At 39.4% G+C, this 22819-nt stretch overlaps 2 protein-coding genes across 3 annotated transcripts; one reads left to right on the top strand and one right to left on the bottom strand.

The window, feature by feature from the left end:
• Nucleotides 1-99: 99 nt before the first annotated feature.
• bltp3a (bridge-like lipid transfer protein family member 3A) lies at nucleotides 100-16971 on the top strand. Its single transcript, XM_080295399.1, has 21 exons — nucleotides 100-316; nucleotides 3048-3210; nucleotides 4517-4555; nucleotides 4808-4899; nucleotides 4982-5171; nucleotides 5536-5676; nucleotides 5807-5977; nucleotides 6200-6380; nucleotides 6541-6627; nucleotides 10378-10548; nucleotides 10934-11073; nucleotides 11893-12034; nucleotides 12169-12362; nucleotides 12488-13683; nucleotides 13788-13948; nucleotides 14032-14171; nucleotides 14265-14415; nucleotides 15629-15894; nucleotides 16048-16156; nucleotides 16329-16414; nucleotides 16706-16971. Exons 1-21 carry the CDS (start codon nucleotides 273-275, stop codon nucleotides 16820-16822), a joined length of 3981 nt encoding a protein of 1326 aa, XP_080151525.1. The 5' UTR covers nucleotides 100-272; the 3' UTR covers nucleotides 16823-16971.
• A 2537-nt stretch (nucleotides 16972-19508) lies between these two features.
• On the bottom strand, nucleotides 19509-22802 carry taf11 (TAF11 RNA polymerase II, TATA box binding protein (TBP)-associated factor). Of its 2 annotated transcripts, none has more exons than XM_080295412.1 (6): nucleotides 22522-22802; nucleotides 22157-22346; nucleotides 20733-20863; nucleotides 20552-20639; nucleotides 20348-20444; nucleotides 19509-20259 (listed from the first exon to the last, which is right to left on the bottom strand). In XM_080295412.1, the coding sequence occupies exons 2-6, from the start codon at nucleotides 22322-22324 to the stop codon at nucleotides 20129-20131; spliced, it is 615 nt and encodes a 204-aa protein (XP_080151538.1). In that variant the 5' UTR covers nucleotides 22325-22346; nucleotides 22522-22802; the 3' UTR covers nucleotides 19509-20128. The 2 variants fall into 2 exon arrangements, with proteins under 2 accessions (XP_080151538.1, XP_080151539.1); XM_080295413.1 differs by having other exon boundaries at nucleotides 22703-22796.
• Nucleotides 22803-22819: the final 17 nt, after the last annotated feature.

Below are 22819 nucleotides of genomic sequence, written 5' to 3' on the forward strand. Positions count from 1 at the left end.
TTCCCTTGAATATCCAGCAGAGGGCAGCATTGTGTCTTTGGCGCAGGTTGCGATTTCTCGTTAAAGTTGTTTTTAGTGCGCGTGCGTGTGAGAGAAAAGGAGGTTAGCTTCTGTGCGGTGTTTAGCGGCTAGCCTGTGCTGTGCCGTGCCAGCAGCGGCTAAGAAGATGCACACAGCTAGTGCTGTGTACAATATAGAGGTGCCTGCGAGCTAACATATGTTTATATATGTAGGAAAACTGCCGACACCTTTCGACACTAACGCTCGCAGAAATGGCTGGGATTATTAAAAAGCAAATCCTGAAACATTTGTCAAGGTAAGTGTCAGGTTCGGGTTAGTGTTAGCCAGTTAGCCCAGCTGTATTGTTGCAACGTTACTGCTCACAACCACAGCAAAGGTTAGTTGGCTGCGATTTATCATCTGCATGTAGTCAGAGTAATTTGATGTCCACGTTGGTTTAGTGCTCCACATTGAAGCAGCGACTTGCAAATAACGGTTAGAAAGTGTAAAGAGGCAGTGAACGACACAGGATGCCAATCTACTTTCCCAATCATGTGTATGTTATTTACAGGGTTATAGACTACATACTGCCTTGCTTTTTAAACGGTTATGTCCATGCTATAGCGTTCACTGGGGTGAAAATATAATGGTAACACAGATTTGACAAAATTCACTCGATCTACAGTTAATGAATGTCTGTATTTTATTCATACAGGGGTCAGGAATGAGGTTTTGACAGTTATTTAAAAGAAAAAAATTCATATTGAATGGGTTTATTGTCAGTGCATGAATAAATCTCATCTTCACGGCATAAAAAGCATGGGAAAGGGAAAGCAAAGCTCTAAATCGGCAATGTTATGGTGGAAGTACACGTCATTTTATCTATCTTTGTCCTGCAGACATATTTATCAGGATGATAAAAAGCATGTCTGTCCTAAGCCGTAATAAATGAATGAATTGTTGTTATCAGTCCATGTTTGCTATTAGAGTTGTCAGGAATATCCCTGTCTCAGACGTCACCTTATTTTCAGACTTAATAACAATGTATTCTTTACATCTGACCTGATTATACTTCCTCAGGAGACAGCCTCCGATTTTGTGATGCACAGTCAACTTTTTTTAGGTGGTGGTGTTGGAGAATGTGTTCTCAGCTATTGCTTAACAACTGCTTACAGTTGTTAAGAAATGAATTTGGGTGGGAGAGCAATGAAGAAATGTGTATAAAAGGTCTCAAAAGCTAAATGGGATAAAGAGTAAAGTTGATGAGCCTGGACAGTGGATGTCTGCTCAGTTAGAGGCTTTGCATTTGACTAACAGCTATTCTCCTTGTTGTTGTCTCTGTCACTAAACAATTAAAGCAAAGTTTGCAGAAGAAAGAAGAGTGGACATCAAAGGTTGACATGCAAGCACATTCTCAGCTTGCCATAGCTTGTTCTATGATAGCAAATGATCCAATCATCTCTTCAATTTCATCTTTTCATCCTGCTGTTGATATAAATCACTTATGTATGTATGTATGTATATATATGTATATATTGTACTATTCTTAGTTAGCATATTGTCTGTCTTGTCTTAATGTTGGTTTAAAATGGAGCACTGTAACAAAAAATAATTTCCCCCAGGGATCAATAAAGTATTCTGATTCTGATTCTGATTAAAACCTCAAAGTGCAGTCTGCTGGACAGTGGTGGCCCATGGGAACGTTATATGCTCCCTGCAATCACGAAAATAAGGCACTTCTGTACATTTCATCCATAGTCATCAGTTTCAGACTATTTTGTTGTAGCCATGAAAGCAGACTAAACCATCTGAATATTAACAAATACAGCTGGTGTCAAGAAGTGTAAAAGCCACTTAACTAATAATTAAAAAGCCATAACACAAACCACTATTTGCTAAATGTGTTTGCTTTGTGCATCTCTTAACTAACAGTTGTCAACACTTTGAAAACCCATGTTGTAAAGCATTTTCAATGTTTTTTTCTGTAGTTCACTAAGATTTTTAATTTTTCCTTGTGAGTATCTGACTCAGTAAAGCACTTATCCTGTAACATCGTGGTCATTTCATAAATGGTCAAATCATATTCTGCTTACTTTGCATTCAAGGTAATGACAAGAAGTTAAACATGCATAACAAGCATATAATTGATTAAACTTGACTTCCTCAGCCAGATTGAAGTTAACCATTTAGTTAACTGTGAACTACATTGTTTATTGTTTAACCAATTTAGTATTCTGTAACTGTACAGCTAAGCAGTTGGGCTTTTGGATAAGTATGAACAACCCTGAAGAACTTTGGACTGTCATTTCAAAGTTGTATTGTATTTTCAGCCATATGAAGTAGGTGTACGCCCCAGGCTTGACTCACTGATGTCTGTTGGGGTTAATGTGAAAAGCAGCAGAGCGGGTTTTTTCTGCAATAGATAATGAGCCATTATTTTGTTGCTTCATATAAAAAAGAAGCTGGAGCTCACTGGCTTCTCACGTTTATCAGGAAAAGCATGTTATCAGATGATGCTAAGTTTTATAGTTTAAAGAACATCCTGAACTGTGAGCTACAATCTGTAGCTCTAATCAAATGACACTTAATCCTCATTTTAAGCAATGTCTCACAGCTGATAATTGAAACGTCACACACATTTTTCAGAGTGGTGTTTCAGCCATGTAATGTAGGTGGAAAAAACCCAAAAACAAATCAATATTCCAGTTTTCTGCTATTTCTGCTACATTTACCCTGAGTTGGTTGAATTTTTATTCCTGGCTTTTGGAGCTTGCTACCTTAGACCCTTTGAAGAGGGTGCTCTAGATGGGAGTGCAGCTGGAGGACTTTATTAAGAATGCTGGTGCCTCTCAGGATGAGTCATCCAGTTGCACTACTTCAAAAGCATCTTGCCTCCATATTTGCATTATTCAATTTGAGGTATTTCTGTCTCACAGATCATCAGTGGCATATGCTGGTGTTTCCTAGATGTATCGTATTTAAACTTTTTCCAGTTTTATTCTGTATGTATTCACTCTGAAACATTATATTTGAACTGGTTTGTTTAGGTTTACGAAGAATCTGTCCCCGGACAAAATCAATCTGAGTACTCTAAAGGGGGAGGGGCAGTTGTCCAACCTCGAGCTTGATGAAGAGGTTCTGCAGAACATGCTTGACCTGCCTACATGGCTGGCTGTAACCCGGGTCTACTGCAACAAGGCTGCCATCAGGGTATGTTAATATTGATCCCTGTAAATGGTCTAACAGTTGATGTGCTTTTCAAAGAAGACTATAGAAGAACAAACCTGTCACACATCGGATACGTACATCATGTGTTTGTCTCATAGTTCTTTTTTTTTTTTAAATTCAACAAAAGTATATGGTGTTTATTAGTGTCTCAGAAATAGATTTTACCATTCATAGTCCACTGAATCTTAGAGGAAATGAGCAGTGGCAGAACCACAAAGATGAGCACTACTAGAGGCACTGCTGTGAATGTTGTGACCCTTCAAACCATTACTGTTTGTTGATAATAGACAGGCAAGCCATGATTCACAGGGACACCAAAGCCTGCAGGCTAGAGTGATCCTGAGATACAGTAGCTAGTGTATATTTAGCTCTCAGGATGTCGGATTTGTATTTCCAAAAAATCCAAACAACCTTCAAGTGGAATGGCAGTTTCTCTTGAAAAATCTTATCTTATCTGAAATATCTTAACACATATTTTAAAAAATTACTTATTGAATGCCTTTGCAAATAAATATTTACAATGAGCTCACCCAGCTGACTCTGGGTGATAACATCTCTTTTCCTCAGCTATTTGCTGACATTTACTTATTTAGTTTTATCAAATTGTCTTACTGTTTTCAAAAATGCACCAGACCCAACCTTGCAGCCCACACAAATATGAAGAATGTCTGCACCATTGAGCAAAGAATTATTATCAGGTTACTGTTTTTAATCAGCTTTGCTTTTGGTATGACTCTCTGGAATAACGGATGATTGATCTGTTAGTCACCTCTGTTAGTTACTAACTGCATTTGTTAGATGCCATAAATTGTTGTACAGACATTCATGGTCCCCAAAGGATGGACCTTGTTGCGTGTGGTGATTTCCTCAGTTCTTCTGTAGGGTCACTGTTAGGATCACTAACAGGTCAGCATGTTGCTTTGTTCAGTATATGACCACATCTATTGACATTCCTATAAATATTGGCCTTCTTTATTTTGAGTGCTACTTACCAAATGTCAGGAGCAGCCTAACACACCATATGCTTGTCTGCTATCTGTTGCCTGTGACATGTAGCACTTCAGTTACCATGCTAGACAGAGATGATGCTTAGAACTATTTCTAGTACTACTGTTTCCCAGTTAATTTGTTGTGCAGAAATATTACAGCGTGTCAGTTTTGGTCACAGCTGCTGTGTCATAATGTGTGAGCTTGCTTCTCACTATGTGCTTGCGAATGACAAAAACACAGAATGCTGCGGCAAGTGCTTGTGACTGACACTGTTGACCCTGCTGTCCTGTCTTTTCAGATACAATGGACAAAGTTGAAAACAAGCCCCATCTGCTTGGTAAGAATTGTGTTATTTTGGTCCTTATTCAGAGCTCATGCACATTTCTGCAACATTTAGCTTCCTTCTCATCTTTAATCCAAAATAACCTTACTCTAGGAAGACACTAGCAATATCCTGTTTTGCTATTGTACTGTTTATTTGACTGATAAGCATATAAAGATTATTATATTTATATGCTCAATTTTGGCTGCATCTCTAATTTGCTTGCTGAATTGTATTCTGACTGTTTGTGTCTCCTCTTATGTTTAGTTCTTAGACAAGGTCGAGGTAGAGATGAGGACATGTGAAGAACCTCGACCACCCAATGGCCCTTCTCCCATAGCTATAACAGCAGGCCAGAGGTAAGCTTTCACAAATTCTGTGCTAAAGAAACATTTTTGTTTTGTAATACTGTACTGCATCCCATGTCGTGTGTATTTACAGCGAGTATGGCTTTGCTGAAAAAGTAGTAGAGGGCATGTCTGTTAGGATCAACTCAATTACCATCAAGGTCCAGGCTAAGGCCTTCCACGCATCCTTTGAGCTCTGGCAGCTACAAGGCAACAGCCTGAACCCCAAATGGCAACGTAGTGATCTTCGCTACACCCGGATCACTGATCCAAAGAGAGGAGAGGTACTTTATACACACAAACGCTTTCATTTTCCTCCCGACACAGCTTCAGCACGATCCATTTTAGTCGTGTAATGTATTACTGAAAATAATGATCCACCACAGAAATCGTGTTTGCTCATTAAGCCTGCTGTAAATGACTTCTGTGGTGTGTAATCAAGTCACATGGTCTGGTCTTTGGTAGCTGCAGACTATTTTGGGATAAACAGCCTTTTAGAATGAGAGTTTGTAATCCAGTTAAAAGCAAATGTCTGTTCCCTTTTCTCTTTGGTAACAATCATTCAAAATAACCATCACAACAAGTCTCGCATTGTTTATTTTATTTGGTTATAGTTTGATGGGTTTATATGTATATTTTCCCATTCAGGTGCTGACATTCAAAGAAATTAACTGGCAAACTCTACGTATTGAGGCAGATGCCATTGAGAGCGATGACCAAGACCTAAGTAGCACCCCTTTAAGGCTCATCACCAACCAGGGGCGCATTCGCATTGCTCTTAAACGCAGGGTAAGATTGTAGTTGAGCCTTCATCTGCTTTTCTCACAGAGAACTGGTTTCAGATCAGAAACATTAAACCATCAATTAAAAAAAATAATAAAAAAATAAAATGTCCTTATGTCGTCATTGTTCTGCCCAGATAAAGGACTGTAATGTGCTGGCGTCAAAGCTGCTTTTCATTCTGGACGACCTGTTGTGGGTGCTGACAGACACTCAGCTCAAAGCCATCATCCATTATGCCAAATCTCTCAGTGAAGCAATGGAGAAATCTACACAGCAGAGGAAAAGCATGGCTGCCGAATCCTTGCAGGTCTTTCCTTACTTTTTTTCTGCGTATAGTGTAAATCATTAAAAAATAATTCCAATTTTTAAATCTGTGGATATAGTAATTCAGCAAGTTATGTTACAACAACAACAGAAAAGAAACATTCACTGATATTTGATAAAACTTACTTTTGTAAGACATTTTTTCCCAGTTTTGTTAAATCATCATGTTGGTCATTTTAAATGTGTTGCCTCTTCTGTGGTTTAGACTGCCCCACCATCTCCCAGCCTCCAGAGTCTGTGGACAGAACCCCAACCGGCTCCCACAGGCACCCCCAGCAACATCAGCCAATACTTTGATCTCTTTGATGTCAAAGAGTCTTCTTACCACACCTTCATCTCACGCTTGGACTTACACATATGCAATGACAGTTCTTCAATGGATGAAGGTTAGAAGGAAGTGTCTTACCATGTGCTGCTGTCTTGTAACTTAAGTTTTTCTGTGTTGTCTGCACATGGTAATCACCTAAATATATGAAATTGTTCAGCATTTGAAGAGTAATTGCTGTCAGGCTGGTTTTAAAACTCTTGTCATGTGATATTACATAGATGAGCCTCCCCCACCAGGCTTGCAGGGTGCCATGCAGCTGACCTTCAGGAAGCTAGGTTTTGACTACTATCCCGTCCACAGACCTGGTGAGTGTGACTGATTCTTTGACTCATTTAGCTGCAGTTTACCCTGAGGCTCTGTGCTCCTCCCACTAAAGCCACAGCATTCATTTGGGACTAGCTCTTAGGAGGATTACTGTTCAAGCAGACTAATGGCATGGGAGACTGTTCTCAGTGCTGTTCCTCTGTGGAATTACTGAAATGTTGAATGTAGAACAGCAGTCACCCTTGGAGCTCATTATAGTAAATAAACCTCTTAAAAAGGATCTTAAAAAAGAAAATCTGTGTCATTAAGAATTATACCTGTTTGAAGTAAATATAAGAAGATATCAACATTAACACAGTGCATGATTATGAAAGATGAGCAGATGTGTGCACATAGTGTGTATTTATACTGTACAGCGTGTGAACACTGACTTTGAAAAGTATTGACTCCTTTACTTTTTGAATTGTAGATTTAAACCAAGTAAACATCTCTGTTGTGTTAGGATTCATTTAAACTGATACATTATGGAAAAATTGCAGTCTCTTAAAAAGTTGTGTTTAAGTCATAAATGCATAAATTTCAAATTTCCTTCACACTTTTTAGCCCCACTAACTGTGTAGCTCTGGCTGACGATAATTCAGCCCACCAGTTTAATATATACTGAAAGTACACTGAGCAGTGTTATTGTTTGCCTACTGGTGGTGGTCAGAGGGCCCGGTGGCACCAGTGTCCGGCAGCCTCGCCTCTGTCAGTGCGCCCCAGGGCAGCTGTGGCTACAATGTAGTTTACCATCGCCAGTGTGTGAATGTGTGTGTGAATGGGTGAATGACTGAATGTAGTGTGAAGCGCTTTGGGGTCCTTAGGGACTAGAAAAGCACTATACAAATGCAGGCCATTTATTTTAGCATAGGTTAGAAGGTCTTATAATGACTTTTCCACTGGAACCACAATTAGTTTTACATTTGTGGCTTTGGTTGTGTGTACTCTCCAAAGCTGTTTGATTATCACTGCAAGAAAGTGCAGTGACTGAATGAACCATAATGAGTTTTGGGCTACAAAAAACATAGAATGAAGCCCAGCTGTAAAATTACACCAGTGTTAGCTTGGCACTTACAAGCTTGGTGATGCAGAAAATATATAAATGTTTATGTCCTTGGTTCTAGTCTGCTGCTAAGTTTTTATCATCATCATCACTTGATAGCATCTCTTACTAAAGAAGGCAGCACTCAAAACTGGGTTTCACAGCTCGGTGTTGTAACCACTGCCGTGATAACAAATATCTTTGACTGGAGTTTTATGTTGTGTCACTCCAGCTGTCACAAAGAAACACTGGCACAGCAGCACCAACCACAGCCAAAATGAATGCATCTTATAAGACATCATTTTATCTGATTTGCTGAAGCCACATGTTCCTCCTCGCTCGCTCCGTTCAGCTGAGCAGCTGCTGCTGTCGGTCCCTAAGTCGCGGCTGAAATGCAGAGGAGACCGTGCCTTTTCAATTGCGGCTCCGATGCTCTGGAATAGGGATGGGTATCGTTTAGGTTTTATCCGATACCGGTGCCAAATCGGTACTTTTGAAACGGTGCCGGTGCTCAAACGGTGCTCAAACCGGTGCTTAAAGAATGGAGAACACAAAATTGGTCCAAAAACCTCTCATGTTCAGCTGTTTTTTGTAAAAATATAACAATGTTAGCCTTTTCTGCAGCTATGGGGCATATATGGTATCACTCTTGGCTGGAAGCAGTGCTTAAACAATGGAAAAAACACAAACTTTGTCCTAAACCTCTCATGTTTAACTGTTTTCCACTTTTTCTTTGGTCATTTTAGCCTTTTTAGCCAGGGTGAAGGGAGCATCTGCCATCAAACAAGAGGACAGCCGCATGTAGCTATGATGATGTTTGCTAGTTCACCTTACATGCATTAATGTAATAACGTGGTTAGCCTACTCAACGTAAATTAGCTACTCACGCAGAGAAGAACGGCTGCTGCCACCATCATCCGTCATCATTTCTGCTACACTGGCAGGGCTAGGGGCCAGGACTCTCCTCTTCGTGTTTTTGGGGGATGTTGCATAACAGGCAACCCACCCGCAGTAGATGCGCTCGGTGTGAGGTCTCGCAGCAAGCTATCATACGGCGCATTTCTGGGCTTTTAAAAAAAACGCTATGCGTCGCCAGGTGTTTCATCGGATTTGAGGTGTTACCTCCTTTGACAGTATCACAGTATCAGCTTAAAGCACTTGTTGCAGGCTGCTGAGTTTGCATATTTTGCTGTGAAGTACAGCCAGACTTTGACCGCTTCGCCTTGGAGATTTTTAATCTGTAGCTCTGCTCTAACAGAACGTACGTACCTGGGCCCGCCTACTATCCTCGGAAACGTAAAATGATTGGCTATGTGCGCTGCTTTTCGGTCTGGTTGCTACCGTTTATGTCAGAACCGGTGCCATCATGGCACCGGACACCGGTACCCATCCCTACTCTGGAATAACCTTCCCCTCCAAATTAGACAAGCGTCATCAGTGCAGGTCTTTAAGTCCAGATTGAAAACCTATTTTTATTCCCTGGCTTTTAACTCTGTAGGAAACTGACTCCTTCTTATTTATTTTATTGTATGTAATGATTTTATGGTATTTTTAATTTGGTAGTTGTTTTGATCTGTGTTGTTCAGCACTTTGGTCTGCCTGGTGTGTTCTTAAAGTGCTATACAAATAAACGATGATGATGATGATGAAGACAAACAAAGTTTATTAAAAAGCAGTAAAATTAAATCCTCGTTTAAGTTGGGGTATTTGGTGGCCTATAATCAAAAAATCCAAAAACCTTCCCTTTGTTTAGAAGTCTTTTATCTGTCATGTGGTCAATCCCAAAGGTTTGTAATGTAGCTGGACTACTGTTATTGAAGTCAAGTCATTTAGTACTTGACTTCTAGAAAAGATCCAGTGTGTTCTTGAATGTTTAACGCCTCGATGAAGGCTTGTATGCAGAAACACAGCAGAGTTTTTATAGGTTAAACATGGCCATGCCATGAAAATAAAGGCATTTTAAATTTTATATAAAAAATAAGAGCCTTGGACCTCTTTGATTTCGATTGAGAGTCTTCTGACTTTCCATGTAATGCAACCAGAAGATCAAACTAAAAATAAATAAATAAAATACATTGATTGTATCTTATTTGTCTAATACATTCTTTTGTCATTATGTACTTACAGTATAAAACATGTGACATTCCCACCAGCTACTGCTGAACGTATCATATGTCTAGGGTTTTTTATCACTGTTGGAATGCTGATACGCCAGGGTGATGGCCATTATACCTGTTTAACATCATGATGTTTGTATTCACGTTGTGTCATTTCTGACGTTACCATTTCATCACTTTACAGCCTCACAGAGCAGGAACAGTTTACATGCAAAATATATCATTGAAATCTTTATGTAGTATAAATAATATCATGAAAACGTACATTAAAGGTTAAAATGTATATCAATACGTTACTTATTTTAGATTCTTAGATTTCAGCTTTAATGGTTTCTCTGGATTTTCTTTGCTTGTTTGTTTGTTTGTTTGTTAAAAAAAAAAGACCTTTATGGCATGCTGTATTGTTTTCTACACTCTACTATTGAAAATAATGACCTTGTCTTTTTTGTTGTTGTTGATCTATATTTTTTCTGATATGCATCATTGTTTTGTGTAGCTATTTACATAGTAAAACAAATTTTAATCTCTAAAACTAGTTTAACTGTAGCATGACTGCTGAATCACAACTGCCTCTTGTTGCTATTCTTGCACAGCTGATGGGTGTCGACACTGGGAACGTCACAGTGGAGCCATGGAGGCCCACGCACAGTGGGCCGGGAAACTACTGCAAGAGTATCAGAGAAGAGTTGAAGCTTCAGGGATCCCTGGACCACATACTGAAATTCCCCAGTCAGCCAAGGATTCCCCTGCAAAAACAGCACAAGGTATGAGTAATACTTGAGGTACTGCTTATCTTGGTAAAGTTCTTTAACTTTAGTTTAGATTGAGCTCTAAATAAAGATAAAAACTTTATAGATGGAGTGAAAAGTCAGTGCTGATGATATTAGCAACAGTCATCTTATAAAACAACTTCATGTCAAGGTTCACTTAATAGCTTTTAATAGATATATATATGACTGCGTAACATTATTCATGCACACCAGTAGATTAATTACTTGTTTACCTCCTTCATCACAACGGCCTACTATAAATTATTATTAAAAGATATTATGATGACCATTCACCCAAAAAATAACACATTTTAGGTCACAAATTCTTATGGAGAACTCTATTTTAGCTTGCAACTGAGCATTTAGTCATATATTTCAGATGGACAGCCAAGTCCCAAGTTAAACTCGTCTGAACAAGAGCAGGCAGCCAGCAAGACTTCAGCTGCTTCGGGATCATCACTGAAGAGGCTGCGATCTAGCTGCGTGGTGATCAGGATGGATGATGTTGACATTCACCAGGCAAGTTTTTATCATTGTCTCATTTGATTTACTTGCTCTAACAGAAGCCTTACTCTTCTTACTAATTCCCTAATCCTAAGTAGAAGCAGTCGGGCCTTGCAGTTGGTTCAAACCGCAAAAGGTTCTGGCCAGTTTGTAGTCTTGTAGTCACGTGCTTGGCAGGGCTTATAGAGGAACCAAATGTCTCTTTCACACCAGCCACATGACATGGTCAATCTAAAATATTGGTAAGTCAGCTCAGGGCGTCAGGTTGCTTTCTTGAACTTTGGTAATAGATAAGATAGTGATATAATTGCAATGATGACTATTACTGCATCAATATGATCGTTAGTGTGATAGGCAAAACGATTAATGAAATGTGGGTAGAATACCTCAGCACCAACACAAAAATCCCATCACATACATGTGACTTCTTTTGTCAGCTGTAATGCCACTCATTTGGAACAGAGAAAACCCCTTGCCACTTTGAAATACTCAGTCATGCTTGTTCTGCATTTTCACTTCAGATATTCTACACTTTTCATCGTGAAAGAAAATATCCAGGGTTATTTTAGTTCAAGGCACTTGTAGTTCCTCATTTTTAGAGCAGGAGACACCCAGGGGAAACTGTGTAAATGTTTGGTGTTTAGTTTAAATTTGGGACAGGAAATCATTTGATGTTCAGACTCAGGTGGTTTAGTTCTGTTTTCTTAAACCTCCCTCTACATCTGGCTAGTAATTCAGAATCTTTTGCTTCTTAATATATTTCAAATAAGGCAATTTAGTCAAAATATAAATCCATCAATACTTCCAATAATACTTTTTTTTCTTAACATTTAGGTGTCTACAAGAGGCCGACAAAACAAAAAGACCCAGTCTTTGTTATCCTGTAACCGTAAAGCGCTGCATTTACCAGACAACATACCAGCAGTTCATCTGCAGTTTACTGAATACTACTTTCCTGACAATCCCAATCTACCAGGTATTTATTTTTTTTTTCTTCATTAATATCACAGAAGGATTACTTCATTTTATGTGTATTGTATTCAATAATGCTGGTTTAATTTCTGTCTAATTCTGGATGTGTCTGGACTTCCCATATTTTCCTTCTTGCAGTGCCCACCTCAAACCTGTATGCCCAGTTAAACAGCCTCCAGCTTTGTGTTGACCCAGCTAGTGTGTTATGGATTAATTTGTTCACCAGGGGTCTCCTACACACCCTGGACCAGGTCAAAGCCTTCTACCATTTACAAGACAGTAACAAGTCTGATGAACACGTAGACATCCGCATGGATGCAGCTCAACTTAAGGTGAATACTCAACTGATTATAGTGTACTAATATTTTCTGGTTTTGGTCTTTTTTGTTACCAATCTTCGTTGTATTTTGTATAGAATTTTGAGCCAGTAATTTTCTGTTTATTTATATTTTTATAGCTGATAATACCCTTGGATTCATCCATACTGGACCATCCAGAACGTCCTCAGTCTCTTTCTGTCACTATACCCCAGATCATTCTCAGCAACACCCGCCACTGCCCTCATGGGTCTAATGTGGACCTCGATACTACATGTGAAAAGTTTGCCAGCTGCACCTTCTTCCAGTCCACACCACCTTGCCCTTACCCCAGAGACCTGAGTGCCTTCCACCCCATTCCTTCCATCTTCCTTCAGCATGCTCAAGAGATGGAGCCCCAGCCTCTGGACAGAAAGCAGCTGCGATCCCAGGACATGTGGTCTCTCAGTCTGTCCCATGTTACATTAGGCTTTGATGGAGCACGGCGATTCCCCAAAGGCAAAACTCAGCCTTTTGTTGAGCCCTTTGCCATGTCTGTGTGGATGTGTCAGCCATGTGCCTTTAAAAGCAGTTCATTGTCTTCCTCCTCCAGTCCCAGCAAAACCCATCAGCTTTCTTCAGAGCAGGAGCCTCATCAGCAAGAGGCTACGCTTGCTTCGGTCCATTTCCTGGCCCACACAATCACACCAGTGAAGATGTGGCTCAACCACTATCAGTACGTTGCACTGCTCAGGATGAAAGATGCAATGGCTCGCTTGGGAGCAGAGTTGGGCCGGGATATACGAGATGTTAAGCAGGCTCATGACCAGAAGACAAAAATGGCTACAGTTTGCCTTGCCCTTGTGGTGGACTCAGTGGAATTGGGTCTGCTTTTACCACCAGCCTGCACAGAGCCTGAAGAAGTCGTCCCCCACACTCCTGAAACAGACAGCCCCATAAGTGACTCTGACATCTCCCCATCTCATCACTCTGATGTTGTTCTTGAGGACAGTGGATTAGAAAATGGTATCTCCTCCATCAATACAGTTGGATTTGACCAGGATGAACAAGATGGAGGGGTGGAGGAGGCTTGTGAGGCTGTGGAGGAGGGTCCGGAGGCTCCTGTTCCCTCTCCTCCCCTCTCACCCGGACAGTCTGTAGTACTCTCCAGAGAACCGTCTACCTTCAGCCTTGAGGGAGAGCTGTCAAGCGCCATTAATGTCACCAAGGATGTGACCAAAGATGCCATTAGTGCCTCGCTGGACCTGACTAAAGGGGCATTTTCAATAACAAAAGATGCCTTTAGCATGTTGAGTCGTGGCTCGGGGATGAGCAAATTGTTCAGTCCACAGGCAAAGTAAGCGCTAGTACTCTCCTGCTTAATGCTGTTTTTTATGTCTGTGCACCTCATGTTTTTCATTGGATTTCCCTTAATCACAGATTGTGTCTGTATGTTCATAGGGAACAGGTTCAACGTTCAGAAGAGTCTCGTCAACAATCCATGAAGCCGTCTCCTTCCCAGCATTCCTTTGACAGTGCTATCTTGGATGGCAGCCTGCCTGATGAAAATCTTTCTGTGGATAGCGATATCAGTGACACTTTTGTTGTCCTCTTGGACTCAGGTGTTTAAATATTACCAAGATTCTACATACATTTCTCTGACATGCACAAGTGGCATCTACCATTACTTTGTTTCTTGTTCCAGAATCAGGAATGGAGTCCATGCGCCCTAACAGCACACCTGTTGGCAGTCGAGGCAGCCCAGCCCCAGGGACAGAGGGAGGCTCATCAGCTGATCTTAGCAGTTCCCTGTCCCAAAGTACAGAGGATGTCTCTCAGGACACGGTGGGTTATTGCGATCATATAACAAATTTCAGAAGTAGATTAAATTTGAATTTAATTTAGTTCAAATTTAACTTGTGATGTGCTGTTGTACAGTCCTCAGTGTTGTTGCTGATCCTGAGTGGAACATCTTGTACCATTGAGGTAAAGGGAGAAGACCAAGTTGTGGCTGTTGAAGCACAAACTCTTACCCCTGTACACATGGGTAATGTCAGACAGTCAGACGTGCTTGCTGGTGTCATTCAAAGTAAGCGATTATCTGTCATGCTGAAAAATAATTTTAGTCCCCTGTTCATCTATGCCATGGCCTCATTTAATGTTTACTCATGACATGCTTCTTTTCCTGTTTACTTGTTTGTGGGTTGATAATTATATTCAGAAAAAAACAAAATTATGTTTGATTCTTAGTGTGATTGGGCTTAAGAAAAATCAAAAATGAATAGGTTCTGTTTCTTTAATAGCTTTTTGGCTCATAAACAATCCTTCATAATGAACTCATAAAAACATACTTTATACAGGGACTGTATACAGTGGTGTGAAAAAGTGTTTGTCCCCTTCCGGATTTTTTTTTTAATATTAACCACATCAAACAATATATTAAACAAAGATAATCCAAGTAAATACAAAATGTTGTTTTGTATTTGATTTTTTAAAAAGTAAAATTACATTTTTAATTTAAATTTATTAATTACTCCAAGAATACTCAATTTTCATCCAGGAAGTCACAAAAGAACCCAGAACAGCTTAAGATCAATAAGAAAAAAACTGGCCCAAAATGGGATCTGTGGAAGATTTCCAAGGTCAAAGTCACTACTGAACAACAACAACAACAACAAAAAAACACAATGGCTTGTCTCACCTTTAGCAAAAAACATCTTGATGATGCCCAAAACCAAATACTCTGTGCATTGATGTTACAGACTGGATCTGGACGACTTGCCATAATTGATGGAAACATGAATTTAAAAAAAAAAGGTTTTGGAGTGGCCTAGTGCTTTGATATGACCTTAAATCTCCATTCATGCTCATAAATATTCCACTGTGGCTGTGAAAGACTCATTGTGAGTTATTGCAAATGTTTGATTACATTTCCCATTGTCAAGGGTGGCACAACCAGTTTTGTGGCACAAGGAGACAGTAAATTTTTCTCATAGGGCCAGGTGGATTTAGATACTTTTTCACTTAATACAGGAAATCCTCTTTTAAAAACTGCATTTTGTAGTTTCTCAGGTTTTCTCTAACATTAAAGGTTATTTATTCTGAAACGTGTATGACAAATATCCAGAAACCTAGAAGTTAGTAAGGAGGGTTTCACAGCACTGTATGCACATATTAGCTCAGCCTAAAATATTGAACTAGATTAGTTAATGTTGGGAGAGCATGCTGGAACCTGAGTTCTGTGTGCGTTCTCAGAATGGTTTACAAATGTACCTTTTTTTTTTTTTTCTTTTGTTATGCAGCACCAGTTTTGCCAGTCCAGAAGCAGAGTAGGGAGGGTAGCAGTGCCTCTCCAGCATTGTGCATGCGGGCGGAAATGGGTCCAGCTGCAGCTCGGCGCTCTGCTCTGGCTGAATCACTGGGCTTTCTGGATGTGAGAGTGCAAGACTGTCAGGCTGAGTTGTTAGCCTCAACAGTTACTAACATTGGTCCTTTCCTTGAAGACGAATTCAGCGTTGACGGTCAGCCAATGCAGTTGCACATGAGCAACGTCACCATCACGATGAAGGTAAGTGTCTTTCTGTCCTCGTGGCATGTGAAGTGTTTGCTTTGGATGTCGGTATCTGTTGAGTCACAAAAACTCCACTAAAATATTTTCAACGTTAACCTTTCAAAAGAACTTTTTTTTAAAATTAATTCATTAATTATTTTTTGTTTCAAGGATGATGGCCCCAGAATATACCCCACAGCCCCCCAACCTGTTCCAGCCACATTCATTGTAGATGAGCTGGTTCTCGAGCGTAGTGATGATGGCATCATGAGAGTCAGAGGTGAGCAAGAAAAGCACGCTTTTCAACGTGAATTTTGTTCACCATGATGAATTTTAGATTCTTGATCATGAACCTTGAAACCACAAAGACCCAGCTATAGAGTATCAGCTGTCACAGTTCGAAAGAAAGATGAACAGAAACTGATCATCACTATTTTCCTTTCTGGCTGCAGCTGGAGGCTCTAAAGCATTAGGAGATTTTCCAGAAACTGGTGGGGATAACCCTAACAACTCTTTCGCTGTTCAACAGCAGAGTGAGGTAATGTGTATATAATGATGTGTTGCTCTGTAATGTACTGCTTTCTGGGGCTCAAATTTGTGTGTGTGTGTGTGTATCTTTGACTTTTATTCATTTTTAGTGGGGTCAAGATATTTAAAACTCAGCTCAGTTAGATTAACTATTAATTTTTAAATACAGGTGTAAAACTAGTGCCCTCTTACTTACAGCGATGTCTTAAATGCACAGAGTTATGTAATGGTAGTGCTTTCAGAATCACGTATCAGCCCGCATGGTCTGTAGCTAACTAATCCATTAATCCTGTTGTTGCAGATACAACCACTGGAGTCACAGCTCTGTGAGGTACAGGCTGCACTTACTCAGGCTCTCAGAGAGAAAGAGCGCCTCCTGCTGGAAGTCAGGAAGTATGACCCCAAATTTACCCTCTGAACTTCATTGTGCTTGACTTCTGAATCTGTCGCTGCTGAAGAATGCTGATGGGATTGGTCAGGCTGAATGTTGGGAACCAGCATGACTCACTCATGTCTGGACATCAGACATGTCTCAAAAGAAGAGGAATCCAAGATGAGTGTTTGGATTACTTCCTTTGTTTTATTTATGAAATTACAAAAAAAAAAGCCACTTATAACAATTACTGGATGGGGAAGTTGGTGAACTAACATAGGTACATTAACGGTCTAGATAATCCTCACTGCTGTAAACAGATCTTCTTCTTCTGGTTATTTCTCATCCAAATAAGTGTGGACGGTAAACTTGTTGTGTGGTTTTAGTGTTTTGTCATGCAGCATGCAAAGGTACATATTATTAAGCTTTAATTCTCTCTAGTGAGTGTTTGCGTTACAACAGTATTACACACATAAAACATGCCAAAACCTCTTTTCACATGCACTGACACTGCCAGACAGCTGCTAGTTCATCTCAATACGTCAACAAAACATATTCTCAAGCATGCTGCCTGAACAGTGCTAATTTACATGTAGCACATATACATACTGACAGTAAGAGAGCTAGACTTAGTAACGAAGATTACTTTTGTTAATTGTAAAGTAAACTTGTGGGGTTTTTTTCCCACTTGGTGGAAAATGTGTTTTGACAAGTAGGGAAAAAAGCACTTTAAAAAAAGCATACCTCCACTGCTTTCATGGCGAGCCTGATTCATTTCAAATTCCACCTGGTTATTTGATCAACAAGGGGGCATGGTTACGCATAGAGGCTGAATCATTCCCCATTGTTATATGTATATATTTTTTTTTTTAGTTGCAAAATGTTGATTATGCTTCTTTGGTACTGTGAAACGATGTGCTCTGTGGCTGAATGTCCAATGAAGGCAATGTGCCTTTCCCTTGACGGTAGAGAGGTTGCACACAAGGTTCAATTTATTGACCTGATTGGATTTGTCAGTCCAGTTCTCTGGCATAAAGACATCTGAGAATATACCAGCTAGCAATGGTATAATACCTGTGCTCTTTGTGTTTTGTAGCTTACCAGGAAACAACTCAGACTGATAGTGTTATTACTTCTGTACACTTGTATTGTGTGTAGTGATTTGACATCATAGACCTGACTTCATTTTGTGTGTTGTTTTACTGCCTGTGTTTTGTTTTTAAGCTTTGACTTATTACATTGTATTCAAGCCATATCAATCAAAGAAGGTGACATTTATAAGAACTATGGTACTGATAATGTAATGTATATTTGTCAGATTTACTACAACACTCATATTTAACTGTATTTAATCCTAATCTGCAGATATGATCTTTTCAGGCCAGTTGCAAGTTTAAATTTCTGTCCCTTCCCATTATCCACAAATCTGTTACATGGATTTGAAGCGATTGACTTGTTTATCCAAGACTGGTTGGGTAAACTTTTCATGAAGCTGTCAGTTATATTTTATCTAAAAGTGTCTTAATGTTAAATTAGCGTTTTGTTATTTTGCCTTTTGGCAGGGGTTTAATGGTTGCACAGCTGTCACAGAAATCTTCCACTCACTTAAACTCATAACGGTCCTTCTGAGACCTCTGGTGGTGTTGACTTGCCAGCATACACTCCATTTAAAATGTTATTTATCATTTTAATTTTTTTAGAAAGTGCAAATTTACAATTTCAATTTGCACTTTAGCAAATTTACAGCCTGTGACCGACATTTTATGTTATTAAAGAGGAATGTTAGATGTCAAAGCAATAGACACTCAAGTTTATCCACAAACATGACAAAGAACTGTAACACTACACTTTTTTGATGTGGAGTTCTTTAGTTCACGGGGTGATCAATTACCTGTATAACTCAAAATATCCTCTATCTATACATGTAATAGAACATAGACTGCCTTTTAACCTCATTATCACTTAGAGATGTGATATTTCTCAGCTGTTGGTGTTTGCTTTTGCATGCCTGTAGTAGACGGATATATTGGTACGGAATTGAACGTGCCATGCTGGATGCATCATGTAGCTCTGAGGTTTACCCAGTTTCTTTCTCCTCAGTCAGGCTTCCATGTTTAGTAGCATTTTTGTTCCACAAAAAAACAACAACTGGTGCTTTAAGTTAAATCTGCTCATTACCTGTTACACCAGAGTTTATTTGCACTCCAGAGCAGGCCAGGGTTTCTATGTAAATCTAACTTTTTCCCAGTGTGCCATGCAGAAAGGAAGTGGACAAAGAGTGGTGTAAGATTCACTCCAGAGTGTGGTGTGCTCTCTCTCTAGATGCATGTGCTGAAGTGATGTTCTGTTGATTATACCTTGTGGATTACTTGCACCTGTGTGGTATAGTGGAGATTGCACTTGTTTTCATGTAAATCACTTCAAATGACTGGAGGAGTAATTGTGAAATCTTTCTAAGTGATGCAAATGTTTGGACACTTTTTTTGTGAGTTGTGTAGGATTAAATAGAATTTTATATTGTCTTCATCACTTAATTAAGACTAATTTTAAACTGGTTCTGTGAACCAAACGTAGTATGTAGAGATTAATTTAAGTAAAAAAATAAATAAATGATTAATTGCTAAACACATTTTGTCTTTCTCTTTTTCAGCTGAATGCATGTTTGTATGTTACAATGTATCAGAATTTATGGCGCTGTCTGAGCAAAAAACTCAAAGTATCATTCTGCTCATTTTACTAGTATAATGCAAACTTGACTTTAATCTCAAAGTACAATATTTACAAATACAGTTTAAACAGAATTTATCTTCTTGTTTACAACCTGCACAAAAATATAAACTGAAGTAACAAATGTCAAGCACCCAGTTTTCCATCAAGTCTGTCTTGAGTTCAAACTATTTCCAATTCCAGTTCATGGTCAAACAACTAATACTATTGGCTACAGAGAAGAAGGGTCTTAAATGATTCGAAGGCTTTTAAATATGGAATCAAACTAAAAATGATGTTTGCATTTTCAGCTTGGTCCTAATCACATTAAAATGTTTCAGTCAAAAAGAAAAAAACATTGACTATTAAAATATAAAACATGTTTTAAATAAAACCATCATTTCTCACTGTTTAGTTGCAACCAATTTAATGATGAGAAAAACGTTTACCCCGACTTTGAGGGGTGAATGACAACTCAGCTTTATTTAGCAGCTGCCTTGACTGCTCTTCAGGACTGCAGTCACTGCCTACTTGGCTGCAAGATGTGTTAAGTGGCTTCATGGTGAGTTTTCCATATGCTCTGCACCACTTATTAAATTACTGGCATTTATCCGTCATCCTCATACAATCTGCAGCTCAGGTGTGTCAGTGAAAGAGAATGTTCTTGTACTTTGTGTTGGGAATCTGATCTCTACTCTTCAGCCTCCTCACTGCTTCCCTCATGTGCTTGGGCTGAAGTGGTGGTGTGTCTCCCCACTTCTCACAAACATCCAGAGCTGTAAAGGCAAAGACACCTCATGAAACTATAATTCATACAACCTCGTAGTCTGGGTGACTTCGGTTTTCTTAAATCCTCCAACTAACCTTCCTCGACAATTTCCCCAGCAAAGACCTTTGCAATACCAGACATGGCAATAACAACATTCTGGGACACCGATGATCCTGTTATTGACTGGATGAGCTAGAATATTAAAATAAGAGACATCAAATCAATACAACATTTTCAGGGTTTTTTAATACTTCCTCTATTATTATTATTAAAAAAACAAAACAAAAAAAAAACCTTACCCTTTTAATGGCAGCCTTCGGGAATGCAGAACGTCTGTACATTTCATAGCGATTCAGCTGCTCTTCAGAAAATGATGACACCAAAACTCTGAAAATGTTATGGAGTTATGGCGAATTTTCGCAAATTACATGATTTCAAGAATAAGAATGATGATCTGTGAGATTAAAAAGGTCATCTTACTGCATCTTCTGTATTTCATCTTCATCAACCTTGTGCCGCTTCTCCTTTTTCTTCTCAGGTTCCACTTTTAACCTTTTCAAAGGAGGCTGGCCAGAGGTTCCCTCTTCCTCATCTTCTCCCCCTGGTGTTTCCTATCCAGTGGAAGACAAAATTATTCAGAAATACTACAAAGACAGAGACACCACTGTGAAACCACATAACAAAAACACAAATGACAACCTAAAAATTCAAATCTGATCATTCAGGTTTTAGGATTTTTGTTGGTTTAAACTTTTTAGTATACATATGGTCAGTTAAATGATTTTTAATGTAACATTAATTTTACTGTAATACAATATTTATTTAAAATGGAACTGAAACAGTACATTTAAGTTTGTCAACCAACTGTCTAGGGTATTCTTGTTTTGGCTGCTCTCTTTAGGGGTTTCTTCAGTGGATCATCTGCCTGCATCTCATCCTGTTTTATTATACACCAAACTCGTATATGTCCTCCTTCACTACATTCATAAACCTCTCTGTGGTCTTCTTCTTTACCTTCTATCTGTCAGCTTCATCTTTAACATCCTTTGTCCAGTAAATCCACCATCCCTCCTCTGTAGGTATTAGAACCATCTCAGCCTTGATTCTCCAACTTTGTCTCCAAAATACTCAACCTGAGGTGACCCTCTGATATACTTATGTCTAGCCCTGTCCATACTGGTCACTCCCAAAGAAAATCTTAGCATCCTTAAACTCCACCCCCTGTCTTTTTGTTACCCCCACTGTCTCCAAACAACACATCATTGCAGGTCTCATTACCATCGTGTAACCCTTCCACCCTTGCTGCTATCATTCTGGCATAAATGACCCCTGACAAGCGTCTTCACTCGCTCCACCATGGCTGCATTCCCTTGTTCACTTCCGTTTTGCACGGTTCATTGCTTTGGATGGCTGAGCCCATATATTTATAGACACACTCAGTACCTCAGCTCCTTACATCTTCACTTTTAAGCCTATCCCCCTTTCATTCAAGTACATATATTCTGTTTGCTTCTACTGACTTTGATTCCTCTTCTCTCCAACCACCTCTCTTCTATCTGCTCCCTACTTCTCTGCCACTCCTGCTTTATCATGCTGTAACAGCAATCCTCCCTTGGCACCCAATCATTTCCTCTCTCTAGATCCACGGGTCATTTGTTACCATATTTCCATCTCTATCCTTAATCGCCCTAACCTTCTTCAAATACTTTCCATCTTGATTTCTCCATCTACCAGTCGATTCAAGTTCTTTTTCTCCTTCCTCACATACATCTCACTACAAGCCTATGCAGTGCGTCTAGCCTTCCAGTACTCCTGTTTACTTTCTTCATCGCCCTACTTATCCCACTTTTTCTTTTCTAACCTCTTTCTTGAATAACTTGTGCAAATGACGCTCCGAAACTCACATGTTTATTTTCTTTAGGCTGATCTTGCGACGATGTCTCTAGGTTTTCATTTGCAGGTTTTTCTGTGGCTGAAGGATTTTCACTCTCCTCTGACTTCAGGTGCTCCTCGTCGGTAGGAGATGTCCTCTTAAGTGCATCATCACTCTTGATACGTGCAGGGTCTGCCATTTTACTAATTTCACTTTAGATTCTGCAAATATCAAAGAAGTTGATGAGATACTTACCCCAACTCTAAAAAGCTAGCTACAATTGGCTAAATTACTTAATTGTTTTAGCTAGCTAGCCCAGAAATTAGGTACATTAGTATTAATAGCAGTGTGTGGATAAAAACTTTACAAAAAACAAACAAACCAGTATGCACATACCCTGTACGCAGCTAGGCGTCAACAAAGCAGCGGCAACAGTCTGGCCGTCAATTTAAGCTAACGATAATTAGAAGCTAGCGGGGGCTAACACATGCCTGATTGATATAATATACCCCAGTACACAAAAGTATATTCTAATGAACGCAGTAGCTACGGATTATATAAATACGTAACCACCTACAGTAAGAGGTACGATGCATCAAATGGCTAATTTCCCTGGTAATGTTGCTAACACAGCATACGCATTTCCGTTTCCGTTTTGTACGAACTTTATTAACACCGCCTTTTGTGAAGCAAC

Source organism: Astatotilapia calliptera, chromosome 20, assembly GCF_964374335.1.
Source record: "Astatotilapia calliptera chromosome 20, fAstCal68.1, whole genome shotgun sequence".
NCBI lineage: Eukaryota > Metazoa > Chordata > Actinopteri > Cichliformes > Cichlidae > Astatotilapia > Astatotilapia calliptera.

Coding starts and splice junctions, on each gene's coding strand:
- bltp3a (XM_080295399.1), top strand. CDS start 273: ATGGCTGGGATTATTAAAAAGCAAATCCTGAAACATTTGTCAAG. Junction 6,628..10,377: donor CTATCCCGTCCACAGACCTG/GTGAGTGTGACT, acceptor ATTCTTGCACAG/CTGATGGGTGTCGACACTGG. Junction 12,363..12,487: donor TGGATGCAGCTCAACTTAAG/GTGAATACTCAA, acceptor ATATTTTTATAG/CTGATAATACCCTTGGATTC.
- taf11 (XM_080295412.1), bottom strand. CDS start 22,324: ATGGCAGACCCTGCACGTATCAAGAGTGATGATGCACTTAAGAGGACA. Junction 20,864..22,156: donor AGCCTAAAGAAAATAAACAT/GTGAGTTTCGGA, acceptor TCCACTGGATAG/GAAACACCAGGGGGAGAAGA. Junction 20,445..20,551: donor CGAAGGCTGCCATTAAAAGG/GTAAGGTTTTTT, acceptor TTAATATTCTAG/CTCATCCAGTCAATAACAGG.